General features: G+C 50.8%; 1 protein-coding gene across 1 annotated transcript; it reads right to left on the bottom strand.

Moving 5' to 3' along the window:
- Positions 1 to 1,211: 1,211 nt before the first annotated feature.
- LOC112480270 lies at positions 1,212 to 4,669 on the bottom strand. Its single transcript, XM_025047279.1, has 6 exons — positions 4,512 to 4,669; positions 3,618 to 3,747; positions 2,597 to 2,707; positions 1,926 to 2,031; positions 1,584 to 1,617; positions 1,212 to 1,332 (listed from the first exon to the last, which is right to left on the bottom strand). The coding sequence occupies exons 1-6, from the start codon at positions 4,667 to 4,669 to the stop codon at positions 1,212 to 1,214; spliced, it is 660 nt and encodes a 219-aa protein (XP_024903047.1).
- Between the last annotated feature and the right edge of the window lie 11,676 nt (positions 4,670 to 16,345).

The raw sequence follows: 16,345 nt of genomic DNA, 5'->3' as shown, positions 1-16,345 counted from the left end.
CTATCTATCATCATCATCATCATCATCATCATCTATCGATCATCTATCTATCTATCATCATCATCTATCTTCTATCTATCTATCTATCTCTCTATCTCTCTATCATCTATCTCTATCTAGCATCTACGTATCTATCATTCATCTATCATCCATCTATCATCTATCAGAGAGACTGTCTGGACTTTGTCCCAGGTGCAGGGGTGTAATGTGACTGACGACCACACATGCCACACTAAAGCGCTGCTGATGACCCACCCCTCCCCTCCCTGCTCTCTCCCAGGGACACACTTGTTTGGATGACATCAGTCAGGTTGGGATAGTGAGGAAGGGGTGAGATCGGCCATGTGCTCCCCATCTCCTCTCTACAGGGTCATCATGGATTGGCTGTGTCCCTCCCACAAAGGCCTCGGCTCCTGGCACGTGGCCCTCTCACAGGCTCCCTCTGGCTCCAGGTTGTGGTTACTGCTCCCCCCAGCTTAGGGCAGATAATGGCTCCCACTGTTATGGGCCACGTGACTCATCTCCCACACTCCCCCCACCCCCACCTTGCTAAGCAATCCCTTTAGCCAAATCTCCTCAAGCTAGCCTCTTTGATTGTGCCAGCTGTTTGCCGCTGGGACCTTAAATTTCTTACCAATTTATCTCCTAAATCGCATACTCAAGGCCTTTCTGGCAGGGTTCCTGGCACAGCTGAATTTCGACACAACATATTCCACCCCATTCCCTGTGACAAATCCAGAGTCGTGTTCAACAGCCCCGATGTGGAAGATGGAAAAACACGGCTACCCATTCCTCCTCTCCCTCTGTGCTTGGCCACATGACATCTCTGATGAGACCTTCGTGAGTGGCACGAAGCAAGGCTTGCAAAGTGCTCGCGCTTTCGGTCCCCTTGTTGGTGCCATGTGGACAAGCCCGGGTTTGCCTGCTGGAGGACAAGGCACATGGCCCAGGGGCCTCTGTCGAAAGCCGCCAACCACCCACCAACTTGCAGAAATGAAGCCATCCAGCTGACCGGCGGCTGACTACAGATGCTCGAAAAAGCTCAGGCGAGACGACCCAGCCTAAACTGTCATCCCACAAAACTGTGAGTTAAACAAATTGCTTGGGTTTTAAGCCACTGAGTGTGGGGCGATTTGCTATTTAGCAAAAAGTAACGGAATCATAAAACCCTCGAAGTCCTGGCCAAGCCCCTTCGACCCTCGTGCTCTGCCTCACAGAAGCCCCGGCCCTCTCCCACCCCACGCACCCCGGAAACGCACCATGAGTCCCTGTTGTTTCTGGGTCCCCAAGATGTACAGGCTGCCATCAGCGGGGTCTGAGAGAAAGGCCGTTCTGTAAAGCAGAGAGGCGTGGCGGGGGGGCGGTTGGGTCCACGCCCCCTGCTTTCATGAAGCAGAGAGGGGTGGTGGGGGGTGTTGGGTGCATCCCCTCTGCTCCCCAGATAGTGGGAAGCACCTTTGCAGGCTCTGCTCTCCTCCCTTACTTCAAACATGCCCCCTCATCCTGATCCACAAACGCCCTCCAGACAGCGAGGGCTCCCCGGCCCCCAGCTGCCCCCCAGCAAGGGCCAGAGGTTCACTTACTCTGTGACGTACGTAGGGCCTTGGATGGCGGGATCTGCAAGGACAGGGGTGTGGAGCCTGAGCGCGTACTGTGCGCCAGACCCCACGCCAAGCGCCTGACACGCGTGGACTGTAACCCTCCCGGGAGCTCCGGGAGGGGCTTCGTTACCCACGGCTTCATTTTACGGGTGAGGACACTGAGGCTCAGAGAGGTGGACTGACTTCCCCAAGGCCACACAGCCGCTAAGTGCTGAAGCCACCTGCAGACACTGGCTTGTGGGATTCTAGACCCCTTGTCCTTGACCTCTATGCCACAGTGACACCACTCCAACTCGGGGGCCAATGAGTGACCCCCTTGCTCACCGTCCTTCAGCGTCCACTTCAAGTCCCCTGTCTGCTTGCTCAGAGCATGGAGACTTCCGTCCAGGGTGGACACCAGCAGGAGGCTCTCGGGCCTGAGCGTCTGGGCCTGCAGTAGGAAACAAAGTCCTGTCCCCTCAGAGGCCTGGGACCCCCACCCCCCCATCCCTGCCCCAGGCAGGGCTGGCTGTGACTCCTGTCCCTGCAGGACAGAGGAAGGAGGAGGGACAATGGGGGAGCCCAGCTGCCACTGTGTTCCAAGTCCCACCCCGCCCCCGGCCCGTGCCTCTGGTTTCCCTAAGAGGACTGACGACTCCCAGAGAGGTCACTGACTCTGGCCCTCGCAGCCTGCCTAGGAGACCCCTGCTATGTCCTCACCTTGGGGCAGGTGAGGGAGACCGCGGCTGAGAGAGGTAAGGCGGTCAGCCTAAAGCCGCACAGGTGACGAATGGCAGACCGGGGTGGGACTACGCTCGCCGAGACTCCGGCACCCTCTCCCTTTCTCCTTCCCCACAGTGTCTGCCTCTCCGGAGAAGCCCTTCGGCCTCCCCAAACCAGCCTGGCTGCTTTGCGTGCCAGGCCCCAGTGGGACCCTGGGCCGAGGCTGCGGTGGCCGAGGTGGGGGAGGGGGGTCGGAGCTGCCCTCGCATCTGGCCCCCGTGGGGCTAACTCACCAGCTCCAGTCCCTCCTTGAGCAAACAGGGTGAGGCTGAGCTCCCGGCAGGAAGCCTCGCATCCGGGTGGCCCAGCCACACCCCTGCAGAGGCCACCCCGGGCTCAGGACCCTCAGGTTTGGGGCAGAATCAGGAAACTGCCCCCAGCCCTCTGGTTCCCCTGACAATCGCGACCTGCAACGTGGCAGGAAAGAAGCTGCACACTGCAGGCCCACGGCCGAGTTTTGTTTGACCAAAACGTTGTCTAAAATTGTGTTTGGAATTAACGGCCAATTAAAACATTGGAAAGACTTCACTTCAAAAAATCTGGATTTCTAATTTTACTCATTTCTAGTTTTCTTCCTTCTTCGGTCACCACACTGGACTCACATGTCTACTGGGCAAACATGGGGCGAGCCCAGAGCGGGAATCCCGGGTGTGGGGGCGCCTTGCTCTGCTCGGTCCCGGTAGCCGTTCTGTGAGCTCCGGACTGGACCGCTCAGCCCTGGAGACTCCATCCAGGTGTAGGGGGACGGATGGGGGTGGGGGGTGGGGCGGAGGGAAGGGCGGCTTTGGCCTTCTGGCGCATCTGCGTCTGGACCCTCCTCTCCCATGCGCGCCCACCTCCGGCTTACTTATCCCTGCCATGGGGTCGTGGGGTCGTGGGGTCGTGGGTCAAGGGGCACGTTGCAAGCCTCCTGGTTTGTCTGTGAAACTGGGCTTGTGGGCGCATTTCCCAGGGACCCTTAAACTGAGGCATTTGCTGAGGCAGTGGGGGTCCCAGACGGTGCTGCAGTAAAGCCAGGCCCCCGCCCCAGGCTGGCGTCGCTCCCTGCGCCTTTCCACGCTGGCACATCTCTCTGGCTGGGGGTTTGCGGGGGCAGCTGGCCACGCCACAAAGCTGAGAGGTTTCCACTCGCCAGGGGCCGACTGGGGACCACCCCAGCTCTCAGGAGGGCGAAGCACCCCTGCCGCCCGCCCTGCGTCCCATTGCGCCCCGCGGACCGGACCTTGGAGGCTGCGCGTCCGCCCCGAATCTCACCTGCGGTGCGAGCGTCCCCAGCAGCGCCGCCAGCTGGAGCTGGAGCGCGAGCGGCGGCCACCGGCTGGATCCCCCCGCTGCGATCTCCATAGCCGAGGACGGACGCAGGGCCGGCCGCGTCCCTCGGTACCTCCAGGGGATGGCAGGGTCCCGTTCAGCCCCGAGAAGACTCCGCGCTGGCCTGGGCCAGTTGGGTGCGCAGAGGCTGGGGCGCGACCTCCTTCCCCCGCCCTTCCTGTCACATTGTCACACGCACTCCCCGTCACCCTGCAAGGAGAGCTCTGGGTTTGCCCCGGGGGAGGGACTTCACCAGCAAGGCCCTTACGAGAGACTCTGCCACCTGCCAGGTGCTGTGCCGTCCTTAGCTCGTTCACCCTTCTCAGCTTTCCCGTGGGAAAGGCGACGCTCCCACCTGGAAGTCAGGCTCCCACGTCCGCCCTCAGGGCTGGCTCTGTCACCGAGCCAGGGGCCTCTGCCGAACGATGGTGGAACATGGATCCCCGCTCAGTAAATATTTGCCATCTCTGGGTGGCGAGAGGGTTGCAGTCACCGTGTTGGTCGAGCTTACACACCCTTGTGCATTGGGTATTGGACAGTACAGTGTCCCTGTGTGTTAGGTATTGGACAGTATAGGATGCCTGGCTGTGGCAGTGACAGTCCTTGCTGCAGGCGGACCTCACTGACCTGGCTCAGGGAGGGCCTGCGGGGGTCCGGTTGGCTTTCAAGTTTGCCTCACGCATTTCTCCTCCATTCTCTGGTGATTGGAGGACCACCCCCACCCCTCCTCTTTGTCATTCTGGTCCTTCTTTGTCACAGCCGCAGTCACGGAAGGCTTTGCTAGCTGGCCCACAGCCTTCACCTCCGCCCCGAATCCTGGACACTCCGTGGACTCACCAGGGACAGTCCGGCCCCTCAGGCGGAGGACTGCCCCTCGCAAGTGACTTAATGGCCACACCGCCCACTGCGTGGCCGCACTTGGACCTCGTCACACGCGTTCCCTGCTTCGTCTCCTCTGACGACAGCTTCCCGTGCTGGCAGCCGCCCCACTCCATCCTCCCGTGCGATGCCTCAGTGATGCCTCAGTCCTCAGCCTCTCGCCCGCCTTTCGGCCCCATCCTGGTCCCGGCCAACCACCTGGACTATGCCATGGTCTTAAACTGGGTCTCCTAGAAGGAGAGCCCAGCAGGGGCTTTTGTGGAAGTGACTGATGAGGTCACGCTCTCTAGAGAAGGGTGGGGCAGAGGCAGGGACCAGACGAGTGCGGGGGTCTCAGCTGGAGTCGAACTTCGGTCCGATGTCACGGGGAGCGGGGCCAGCACTCTGCGCTCCTTGGTCTGTCAGCCAGTGGCCGCTGGCCTCGCCCGGGCCTGGCTGTGATCTCTCAGGCAAACAGCTCCCATTGGCTGAGGGTGAATTTTTGCAGAATAGGGTCAATTCGAGCCCTTAGAAGCTAACATTCTCAGCGACTGGGGGAAGGGCACCTGGCTCTCTGAAGGGGACATGGACAGCATCCAGGACAGTCGGCGACCCCAGCTCCCTTGCTCTACCTCTCCAGCCAACAAAATCCTGATCTGGAAAGATGCTACCAACCCTGTTCCAGGGTCTGTACCCCCGTCCACCCATCGGTCACTTTGCTCCTGTTCCAGGGTCTGTACCCCCGTCCACCCATCGGTCACTTTGCTCCTGTTCCAGGGTCTGTACCCCTGTCCACCCATCGGTCACTTTACGAGTCCCCCGCTCGGTCATCTTCCTCTTCACTCTCCCAGTTGCCTTAGAGACCATGTCCCCTCCAGACTCGTGACGACACCTGCAAGTCCTCCTACATTCTTGACCGAAGTGAGCCCGTCACGTGCGACATCCCTCACATCCCCACATCTTCCCTCTCCAGCCAGAAGCTTCTAGAGCCACACACACCTTCACCTTCTTTCCCCACATTTTAGGGGACACGGTGCCCCTCTCTCTTTAGACATGCACAGACAACTATAATCTACTTATTTATAAATCTCCCCCTCCCGCCGACAGCCCTTCTCCTACTCAGGCTGCTCTGAATTGATCGCCTCCCAAGAGGGATGAGGCAGCAGAAAGACAGAAAATGCAGTTCCTTTTAGCTTCGAGTGTTCGAGTAACTTGGGGTGTGGGCCCCGACTTGAGAGCATGAATATGGAGTCGCATAGACCTCAGACCCGGACAGGAAGAGGGGTGAGGAGGGACAAGGGGTGAGAAGGCACAGCAGGGCCCCGAGAAAGACAGGACCCCATGTAGGTTTGTGGGGTTCAAAGGCAGAAGGGCCCAGTGTCTGGCTTCCTGGGTAGAGCCTGGGGAGGTAGTCCGCCTGGAGGTGCTGCACGCTCTGCCTGGGCGGGGAGATGGGGAGGTGTGATGTGGAGGTGAGTGAATGCTTTTTACATGCACGGGGCAGAGAGATAGAGAGAGGGAGAGGTTTCAGAAAGGAAAGACGGACGATTCAGCAGAGACCAGTGAAGCCGTGGCGTCCTGGGGGAAGTCATCTGCAACAGATGACAACAGGGACTTAGTGCCCCTTTGCCTCCTGGCACTTTATGAACCCCATGCAGAAAAGCTGAGAGAAGCCAGATGCGACTGCATTTCCCGGCACAGAGGGAGCTTCGTATAAAAAGTTAAATTGAATTACAAAGAAATAAAGTTACATGTATTCTTCTCACCTCAGTTTGAGCTCGTACGTGCCCTGCTCCTACATATATACGCATAAACCAGTAGCCTTTCTCCATTCTAGGAAGGGAATGAGGACATAGAAACGGTCATGGGAAAAGTATTCCAGTCGTAACAGCGACAAAAAGAAGAGGCTTGGAAATAAATTTAACTGGGAAGCCTCGAGACCCATATGAAGAAAACTATAAAATCTTATGAAGGATATAAAACGAAATGTGAGCCAATGAAAAGCTATGACCCTGTGTGGGAAGACTCATTAGTACAATTAAAATGTCTATTCCATCCGAATTAAATTATAAGTGTAATGAAATTCTATTAACCTACAGTTTTAAGATTTGGCTAAAATACAGATCACATGCAAGAATTAACGCCCGAGAGCAGCCCAAAGAAGTGTGCAAATAAAGAATAATTAATGAGAAAGGGCTTCTCTTACCAGATATCGGAATATGCTGTAAAACCACAATATCGGTATAGGCTTAGCACAGGAATTGACAAATAGATAAATCGATCAGTTGGACCCAACAGAGAATCCAGAAATATATACAAGCATTTGTAAGAACTTAATAAATAACAAAGATGATATTTTAACTCACTGGAAAATTTAATAAATGTTTCGGCATAATTATCCATCAGAAAGAAAGTACACCTTTCTCTTTTACAAAATAGATTTTAGTTCTTAGAGCTCATCAGTGGGAGGGATGGCCCCTCAGGCTGATTGTTTATGAGGACGGCCTGGTGGCCACAGTGGAGGAGCTGTTGTGCCGAGGCTGACCCTATGGAGTAGGATTCACTTTATCGGGGCTCTGGTGCCTGCCAGTCTGCCCTCTGGGTGTGTTGTTTGTGGAGGTGATTTGGTGGTGTTCTGGTGTGGCCTGAAGCTGGCCACCAGCTGTGTTGGTTCTGGGGCCTCTTGGGAGGGGCTTGGTTGCAGGTCAAGTTCGGCAGCTGCCTGTGCCCTGCCTGGGGCTACTTGTTATGAGCTACAAAGTGATCTGCAGATGGTTGCCACTTGTGCTGGGCTTGGAGGTACCTGGGAGAGGCTAAGCTGAGAACCGAGGGCAGCTGGTGCTAGTGCTGGGCTGGGGGATACTTTGCAAGAGGTGTGGGGCACACCAAGGCTAGAAGCTGCTTGTTTGGAGTTTGAGAATATTTGACAGACTTTAGGAAAGTCCACAGCATGAGCCGAGACAGTCCTTTTGTACGGAAAGGCTACTGGAAGTGGCTCGGGTGGGCCCACAAATTGGGTGGGGTGGGGTCTCAGAGAATCACCTGGGCAGGGCGACGAGTGTTGGTCAGGTTGCTGGAGACTCAGGGCACCTGCCTGCGTCTGCATGTCGGGAAGGGGGCGGGCTCAACAAAGAAACAACGGATACTGCCAGCACCTCTTTCAGGAAGAAAGTCACTCCTTCGACCCTCGCCCTGAAGCCGGATAATTCAGTTCCTTCCCTGATGTCCCTGGAGCCTTTTGAGCTGCTGCTCCAGTGCTGGAGCTCAGAGCAAGAGAGTCCGTCAGCAAGTAAGTCCATGAGCGCAGGCCCTTTACGAGGATGCCCATGCTCCAGCTGCCCTCTGTTTCCCTCAGACAAAATCTCCACCGGTTTTCATGGCCAGAGGTTGTGGGGACTTCTCTCCCCAGCACTGGAAACCGGGGCTGGGGATCTGGTCTGGGACTGGGAGCCCTCGCTCCTCGGGGGGATTCTCCGCAGCTGAGATATTTCTCCTGATTCTTAACCGCCCCACATGGGGGCAGACCAGCCCATTCTGCAGCTCTGCCTCTCCTACCAGTCTCGATGTGGCTGCTTCTCTGTGTCCTTAGTTGTAGGACTTCTGTTCAGCTAGACTACAGGTGTTTCCCAAGGATGGTTGTTCTGTAGTTTAGTTGTAATTTTGATGATCTGGGAGGAGGTGAGCACAGTGTTTCCCCGCCCCAACAACATGATTGAAAGCCTCTCTATTTGACAGCTCGTTTCTTTTTAGCGCTGAATAATGTTCCATTGTATGGGGGGACCACAGCTTATTTATCTATTCACCCATCAAAGAACGAAGAACGTTCTGGTTGCTTTCAAGTCTTAGTAATTTTGAGTAAAGCTACTACAAACATCCACCTATGGGTTTTGTCACACCTACAGGAAAGTGTACAAATCATGGGTCACATAGTGAACATAACCATGTAACCTGTGCACAGATAAAGAAACAGAACATGACCAGCAACGCCAAAAGTTCCCCAGACCTATTCTAAGAGTAACTGCTACATCAACTTCTGACACCATAAGTTAGTTTTGCTCATTTTTGGATATGTGCATAAATGGAAGCATACAGTATGTCCTCTTCAACACCTGGCTTCTCTTTTCAGTATTATTTTTATGAGTTTGTTCGTGGCATCGCAGGCAGCCGTGTTTGCTCTCATTGCTGTAGAATATTACACTGTGTGACTATACCGCAATTTATTTGTCCATCTCAATGGTGACGGGCATTTGGGGTTTTGGCTGTTATGAAGAGTGCTCTGAATATTCTTGCACACGGCTTCTGGTGACCATGTCTATGCATTTCTGTTGCGTACATGTTTAGAGTCATAGAACATGTGTAGGTTCAACTCCAGGAGGTTTAGGAGATTTTTCAAAGTGGTTTTACCAGCTTATAGTGGCGGTGATGGTGGGTTGTTTCTTATGCAATGCAGAAGACGTAGAAGCTATACAAGATTTAAAAAGATATATTTGACAACATATAAACAATCGAAAGTGTTAGAGGAGTAACAACACCATAAACAAACACCCGATTAGGAAAATATGGGCAATGAGGGAGATAAATGAAGATGAACATCTATAACATACAAACTGCAGCTACAAATCGACAAGAAAAAGACAAAAAATATGCAAAGGCTGTGAATGGGCACTTAGTGTTAGAACAACGCCAAAAGTTAAGAAGTTGGGTTCAAAAACACTAGTGGTCAGAGAAAAGTTTAAACAAGTTTTTAAAAAAGTAACACGTATATATCACTTTATGCCCATAAATTTTCAAAAAGTAAAAAGAAGGGTCCAGTAATGGTGAGATGTTGTTGATTGCTGAGGCTGAGTTGTGAGTATTGGGGGCCTCATTATACTACTCTTTCTCTGTTCAAAATGTTTGGAAATGTTTATAATATAAACAAAAAAAGCCCTTCAAACAAACAAACAAGCACCGAGCCTACCGCTGCCAGGCGTTTGGTGAAGAGCGCACTTTCATATGAGGCCGGCGAAAATGTAAATCTAACAGACGTTTTTGAATGCAATCTGAAAAGATGTTTAAAACCAAAGATGCAAACACCCCCTTTGACCTGGAAAACCTACACTTAGAGACCGTTCCCATAAAAGTAAAACACCTTTACATAAAAATATATCTTAACATAGACAATATCTATTTAAAAAGGTTTATAATGGTAGCAGTATCAGGATGCAAACGGTGGGGAACAAAGCAAGCATCCTCCGGCTGAGGAATTGCAGGCTTAATTACAGAATGTCTGCACTTTCGCAGCCATTAAAATAGTAGAGTTTCTTCATTAGCTCGGAAAGACACTTCTATGAGTTCTCATTGAGTATATAGAGCGAGATGCAGAAAAGAGCATCACAGGAAGCTATTTTTTTTGACAATGAACTCACTTCGTTCAAACGGAAAGGGGCCCGACGTAGTCAACATGAAGATTCAAAATAGCTTCTGTAGGAAATCTGCTACTTTAATTATCTATGTGATGATTATTGCAGGAACCTATTTTTGTAAAGCCACGCGTATGTATGTATATCTTTGCAAATGATTTCATATGAGCACCAATAAAAACCCAGAAGTCAGCGTATCGCTTTGTTAACAAGAGTTTTGTGGTAGACTGTGGTAGACTGGTAGAAGGAGTAAACACAGCAAAAAAGAAAAAGATTTAAAAAAATAGCAGTTCAACAGAGTATCGTCATGGATCCATCCCGTTTATGCAGAAGTGGCTGTCTCTGTGGCGAGTGTGTATGCGTTAGTGTGCGTGCGTCCTCATCCAAGTGAAATAACTTCATTTAAGATGCAGGGCGATTTTAATCCCCATGCGTCCGAGCATGTCGGCGCATCAGAATGCCTTCACGGAGTCTTCCCTTCACCCTCTGAGCATAAAAGTAGTCACTGTTGAAAAAAATATATAAGACCCTCCCTTTGCCTCATGTATATTACCTTGCTTAATCTGCTGACTGACTTGCAAAGGTTTTATGGTTCCCATTCTACAGGTGAGCAAACTAAATTTCATAGACGTTAAGTAATTCGCCCGAGCTTACAAAGTGTACGAGTTTTTACGAGTAAAGTAAGTGAACGGGCAGAGACGCCGACTCCCGAGTCCGTGAACTTCACCTTCCTCTCCCCTATCCTCCCCTTGACGTGTTTTCTCGTGGGTTCACCTGGCCAGCTAAGGAAGCCAGTGCACTGGGCCTGTGAGAACCCGGGCAGAGGTGGTCCTCACTGCCCTGAGCCAGGCGGCTCTGCTGGCTGGCAGACTGCTCTAGGGCTGGGGGTCGAAGCCCCGGCTGGTCTCCCTCTGTGCGCACTGGACTAGGCTCTTCCCTGGTGACTCACCCGGCCCAGCCCAGATCCAGGCGTTTCTCCATGTCTCCTCCCGCCCCGAGTCACCAATAGGCCGCCCTGCAGAGGAAGAGGGTGAGTCAGTGCCCAGGACAGGGTTTGTGGGGAGTGACCGTCTTCGCCTCACGAGCGACCTCTAGTGGTGGCATTTCAAATACAGGTTTAAGATCCCCAGGTACAGAAGCTGGCACACTCTTCCATGCCGGTGGCAGTCAGGGTGCTGTCACCCACGGAGGCGGCGGAGGGGAGAGGAGGCAGGTGACCAAGATCAGGCATGAAGGAGGCTTCCCGGCGTCCGGTCGTGTCTTGCTTTTTGATCTGGGCACTGGCCACTTGGGCACATCTTCGTGTGTCTGTCACGGGTGTGCCGGAGTCGGGAATGTCATGGGCTGTCAGTTAATCGCAGCCATCGTCAAAATTAAATGATGTAAACTTAAATTAAATATGTTACATTTAAAATACAAGGAATAAATACTCAAAACCCACCCCTTCCTGATAACGTCACTGTCCTCTCTGTCCCCGAGGTTATGTACCTCTGTGGTACCGTAGGGTGGAAATGCTATCGCATGGTGGGCACCGTGCCCATGTCGCAGCTCCGCCGGTGACATCGCGTTGGCAGCGGACGCCAGCCACGGGGAAGTGTGCACACCGTGGAGGCAGCAGACGCCACAGATCCGGGCTTGATTTGTTATTTTGCTGATCGCTTAGCCTTAAGGGACGAAGAAAATGTTAGTAACGCAGATAAACTTGGAAGCGTGCTGTGTCTGTGCATGGCCGAGGGAAGCCAGGGACAGAGCCTTCCAGGGCTGGCCAGTCCCCTGACGCGCTCCCACCACGGAGCCGGGAGCGGGCCCCGAGCGCGTGCTCACCGTTCCGCTGCCCTCGTTGGGGACGGAACGAAAAGACCAGCCGACACGTGCGTCAAAACTGCGTTTGCAGAGCGGGCTGTTCAAACTTAACACCCCCGGGTGTCCTTCGAGGAAAGGGTCAAGGAACGAGGGGCCGGCCGTGGCCTTCGCGCTTGTGGTCGAGCTGCCGTGCGACTCCCACGCAGAAGTTTGGCTCGATTTTCTTAATAAAACATAAAAATGTTGTGAAGGGAAAACTCATCCCCCAAATAAGCAAAAGCTCGCAGGGGCCGCTTCCGGCTTGATGAGCAAGCGGGCTGTTGAGTAGCAGCGACTTGTGTAGCAGACGCTGATGTGTCACTGTTACTTCCCAACTGCGGTGAGTGTCTGTGTGAGTGTGTGTGAGTGTGTCCATGTGTATGTGTGGGTATGTGTGTGGGTGTTTGTGTGTGTACATATGTGCATGAGTGTATATGTGTGAGTGTGTATATGTCTATGTATGGGTATGTGTGTGTGAGTGTGCATGTGTGCATGTGTGGGTGTGTGTTGGTGTGTATGTGTGTTTATGTGTTTTGTGTGAGTGTATATGTGTGTTTGCATATGTGTGTGTGTGAGTGTGCGTGCGTGTGACTGCATAGGCATGGGCGTGTGTGTGAGTGTGTAACTGTTTGTGTGTGTGTCTGTGTATTTGCATATGTGTATGTGAGTGTGAATGTGTGTATGTATGTATATGTGTGTATATGTGTGTGTATTTGTTTATGCGTGAGTGCATATGTGTGTGTATGCGTGTCTGTGTGTGCATATATGTATATGTGAGTGCATTGTGTATGTATGTATATGTGTTTGTGTTTATGTGTATGAGTGTACATGTGTATGTATGTGTGTCTGCATATGTGTATATGTGAGTGCACGTGTGTGTGGCTGCGTATGCGTGGGTATGCATGTGAGTGCGTATGTGTGCATGTGTGTGGCTTAGAAGAATTCAGGAGACTTGTTCAGAACCTTTTGCGGGTTCATCTGTCCTCACCGCTGGAACCCTGAGGGCGAGTCTGGGGAGTAAGAGTTGCTACAAAACCCACAGACGGCAGGGGGCAGCTGAGGGCAGCGGCTCTGAGCCTGTGCCCCGCGGCCGCCAGCCTCGCCCAGAGGGGTTTTGAACGTGCACCTTCAAATACATGCTGATGAATCATATACGTCATTCCGGTCCTAATATAATAAATGTGTATGTTATCACACAATTTAAACTCAACATAGAGAAAAATGGTGAAATTAAAAGTGCTTTATGGAGGTGTAATTGGTGATAAACCACACATAGGAAAAGCGTACGATTTGATAAGTTACGATAGATGTGTCCACCCATGAAACCATCCCACGCTCGAGACAGTGAACACGACCATCGTCCCCCACAATTCCCTAGTGTCACTTTGTCACTTTTTCTTCCTGTTATTCCTGCCCCCCCAGCCCCGGGCAGCCACTGAGCTGCGACCTGTCACTACAGATTAGTTTGCGTTTTGTGGGGTTTTATATACATGGCATCCGACCATATGGACGTATTTTGGGGGAGTGGGGTCTGACTTCTTTCACTCGGCATGATTATTTTGAGTTTCAAGATAAGTACGGACGAAAGCATCGGGGATGAAGGACAGCCACGCCCTGCCTACGGACGTTTCGGACAGCGACGTGCCACCTACGCAGCTGTGGTTATTCAGATAGACTTCAGGCATCTGGAAAGTTCTCCCTCAACAGCTATTGCCCGTGCTCTCCTACCTTCCAGGTAACCGTTTGACTAGTTTCCTAAGGACCGCCAGGTGTGCTTGAGCAAACGTGAATATATATGTACATAGATACATATATTTTGGGTTCTCCCGACTTTTTACAGGAAAGATGGCATATTTATTCACACTGTTTTACAACGTGCTTTTTTTTTTTTAACTTAAAACATCTTGGCGATCTCTCCATATTGGCTTGTAGGAAGTGTTCTCTTTAATTTTTTTTTTGTGGAGGCATTTTATTCACCTATTCGTCAGGTATGCTTTCCATACTCCTGCAGGGACGGACAGTCAGGTCATTGTCGCGCTGCTCAGTGACGACTCTTGCTGTCACGCCTCCAAAACTGTCTTGTTTTGTGACCTTTTCCAAACCCGATTCTCCTCCCCCACAAAAAAACAGTTTGACGTTAGTTCTGGGATCCCTTCCCCAGATGGGCAAAATTGTCCTACGGGTCGATCAAAACCATGGCTTTGTGCCTCTGGATGAAAGCCGATTTATGCCAGCCTTCATGCCGAATTTTAGTTTCTCTGGGGGAAGAGAAAGCATCTTCTTCGGAACACAGGTCTGTAGAGAAGGCAGAAGTTACAGCCGAGAGCAGATTTGCCTCTGGGCCGAACCCAGCCTGCTGCCTGTTTTAATACGTCCCATAAGCTAAACGTAGTGTTGTCGTTTTTAGCTGGTTGGTAAAAAAAAAAAAAGGAATATTTTGTGACACATGGAAACGATGCAGATTTCCAATGCGAGTGTTCCTGAGTCAAGCTGAATTGGAACGCGGCCATGTCCATTTGTTTCCATGTTGTCTGTGGCCAGTTTCGCTCTACAGCAGCGTGGCTGTGTAGCTGTGACGGAGCCACAGGCTGCTCGAGGCCTCCCATGTTTCCTCTCCAGCCCTTAACGGAAGACGCGTGCCAACCTTGACAGGGCTAATCCTCAGCCAGCCTGGCGTGAGTCGGCACGAGGACAGGTGGGTATTTTCAGTTCTCATTTTGAAAAGCGTTACAGACCCGGAGTCCCAAACTGAGCTACCACATCGGAGCCTTGAACTTTCATTTCTGAATGTCATATAGATTCTTATTACCAGACTCATCGGCTCCACTTGGCTGGACAACCACACTCCTGATTTTCCTTCTGCTTCACTGGGTGCTCCTTCTCAACTCCCGTGGCCAACTCCTTCTGCTCCTCACCCCAACTTCTAAGTGTCGGAGGGTCTCAATTTCTCTCTTGAAATCTCAGCGCCCATATCCAACTGACTAATCTTTATCAGGATGTTTACCAAGAAGCTCAGGGACTTGTGCAATTTCTCCTTTTGAAATGTATTCTTTTCTCTCTTCACCTTCTCAGCTAATGGCCCCTTCCAGATGTTTAGAGCCAGCAGCTGCAAATTGTCCTTGGGGCCTCTCTTTCTCTCACACCTTACATACAATGCGTCGGCAAATCTTGCGGATGCTTCTTCCAGATGGACCTTTACACAACCTCCGCGGCCGGCATCTTCATCCACCGTCGTCTTTCATCTGAATTCTTGCAAATCTGCCAGCTTCCGCTTTGCCCCAGTTAAGTCTACAGATAACGGCCAGAGTGATTCTTGTGATGCTATTAAAACAGCAGTCGAGTTATCTCACTCTTCAGCTTAAAACCCTACAACTGTGTCCTAAAATAAAATGAATAAAATAGGACTCGTGTCCTAAAAGACTCTGCATGACCCCGCCGACTTGAAGTTCATGATCTCTGTCCTTGCCATCAGAGATAAAAATAGCGTCTTGCTTTAATTTGTATTTGTAACCTTTGTGAAGTAGAGCATCTCTTTATGCTTTTTTTTTTTTACCATTTCTATTACACCTTTTATCCCATTTTTTCTAATCTGTTTTTTTGTTTCCCCTTCTTGTCGTTTTGTCATTGTCCTTTTGAGTTTTAAGAGATCTTTGTATTTTAAGGAAATGATCTTTTATCTTTTATATAGACCGCGAATGTTTCCTAATTTGTCTTTTTGGCTTTGAATATATATGTATAAATATCCATCCATCCAGACATTTTAATTTTCACACAGTCGAATTTGCCAATCTTTTCTCCACAGTTTCTTTGCTCTATTTCATGCTTAGAAAGGCCTCCTCCAGCTCAAGATTATAACAAAATCTATCTTTCTTCTAGTATTGTATGATTCATTTGCATGTAAGCCTTTATTCTATCTGGGATTAATTTTGGTATGAGAAGGTAGGGGGTACAGCTTTATTTTTTTCTCCCAAAAGACAGATGTCCCAAATGTTATTTATTGAGCAATCCACATTTCCCCCACTGATTTGAAAAGTGACTTTTATCACATGCCAAATTCCCATATGTATTTGGGTCTATTTCTGACTTTCTTGTCTGTTTTTCATCTGTCTGTATATTCCTGCGTTAGTACCACACATCTTATTGTACCTTTATAATATATTTAAAAAACTGCTAGAATTAGTTCACTCTCAGTACTTTTACTTTCCAGAGCTTTCCAGGCAATTCTCATTTTAATTAAAAAAAACAACAACAATGACTTTATTGAGACGTAATTCACGCGGTGTACAATTCACCTTTTAACGTGTATGATTCGATAGATTTAATATCACTGCAGCTATCACCAGTCAATTTTAGGACATTTTCATCACTTCAAAAATAAACCTGTCCCTTTAGCTGCGACACCCTTTCCACCCAGTCACCCAGCCCCTGACAACCACTCATCCACTCTCGTCTCTATAGACTTGCCTCTTCTGGACATTTCATAATAAATGGAATCAGAAAACATGTGGCCTTTCGTGACTGGTTTATTTTCCTTAACAAGGTGTTCCCAGGGTTCACCCAGGTCGTGGC

This window comes from Pteropus alecto, unplaced genomic scaffold, assembly GCF_000325575.1.
Source record: "Pteropus alecto unplaced genomic scaffold, ASM32557v1 scaffold15, whole genome shotgun sequence".
In the NCBI taxonomy this organism is placed as follows: Eukaryota; Metazoa; Chordata; class Mammalia; order Chiroptera; family Pteropodidae; genus Pteropus; species Pteropus alecto.
Note: the sequence above shows the minus strand (reverse complement) of the source record. Positions and strands in the feature narration are given on the sequence as shown.

Coding starts and splice junctions, on each gene's coding strand:
- LOC112480270 (XM_025047279.1), bottom strand. CDS start 4,669: ATGGAGTGGGGCGGCTGCCAGCACGGGAAGCTGTCGTCAGAGGAGACG. Junction 2,032..2,596: donor TCAAGGAGGGACTGGAGCTG/GTGAGTTAGCCC, acceptor TTCCTACTGCAG/GCCCAGACGCTCAGGCCCGA. Junction 1,618..1,925: donor GAAGTGGACGCTGAAGGACG/GTGAGCAAGGGG, acceptor CTGTCCTTGCAG/ATCCCGCCATCCAAGGCCCT.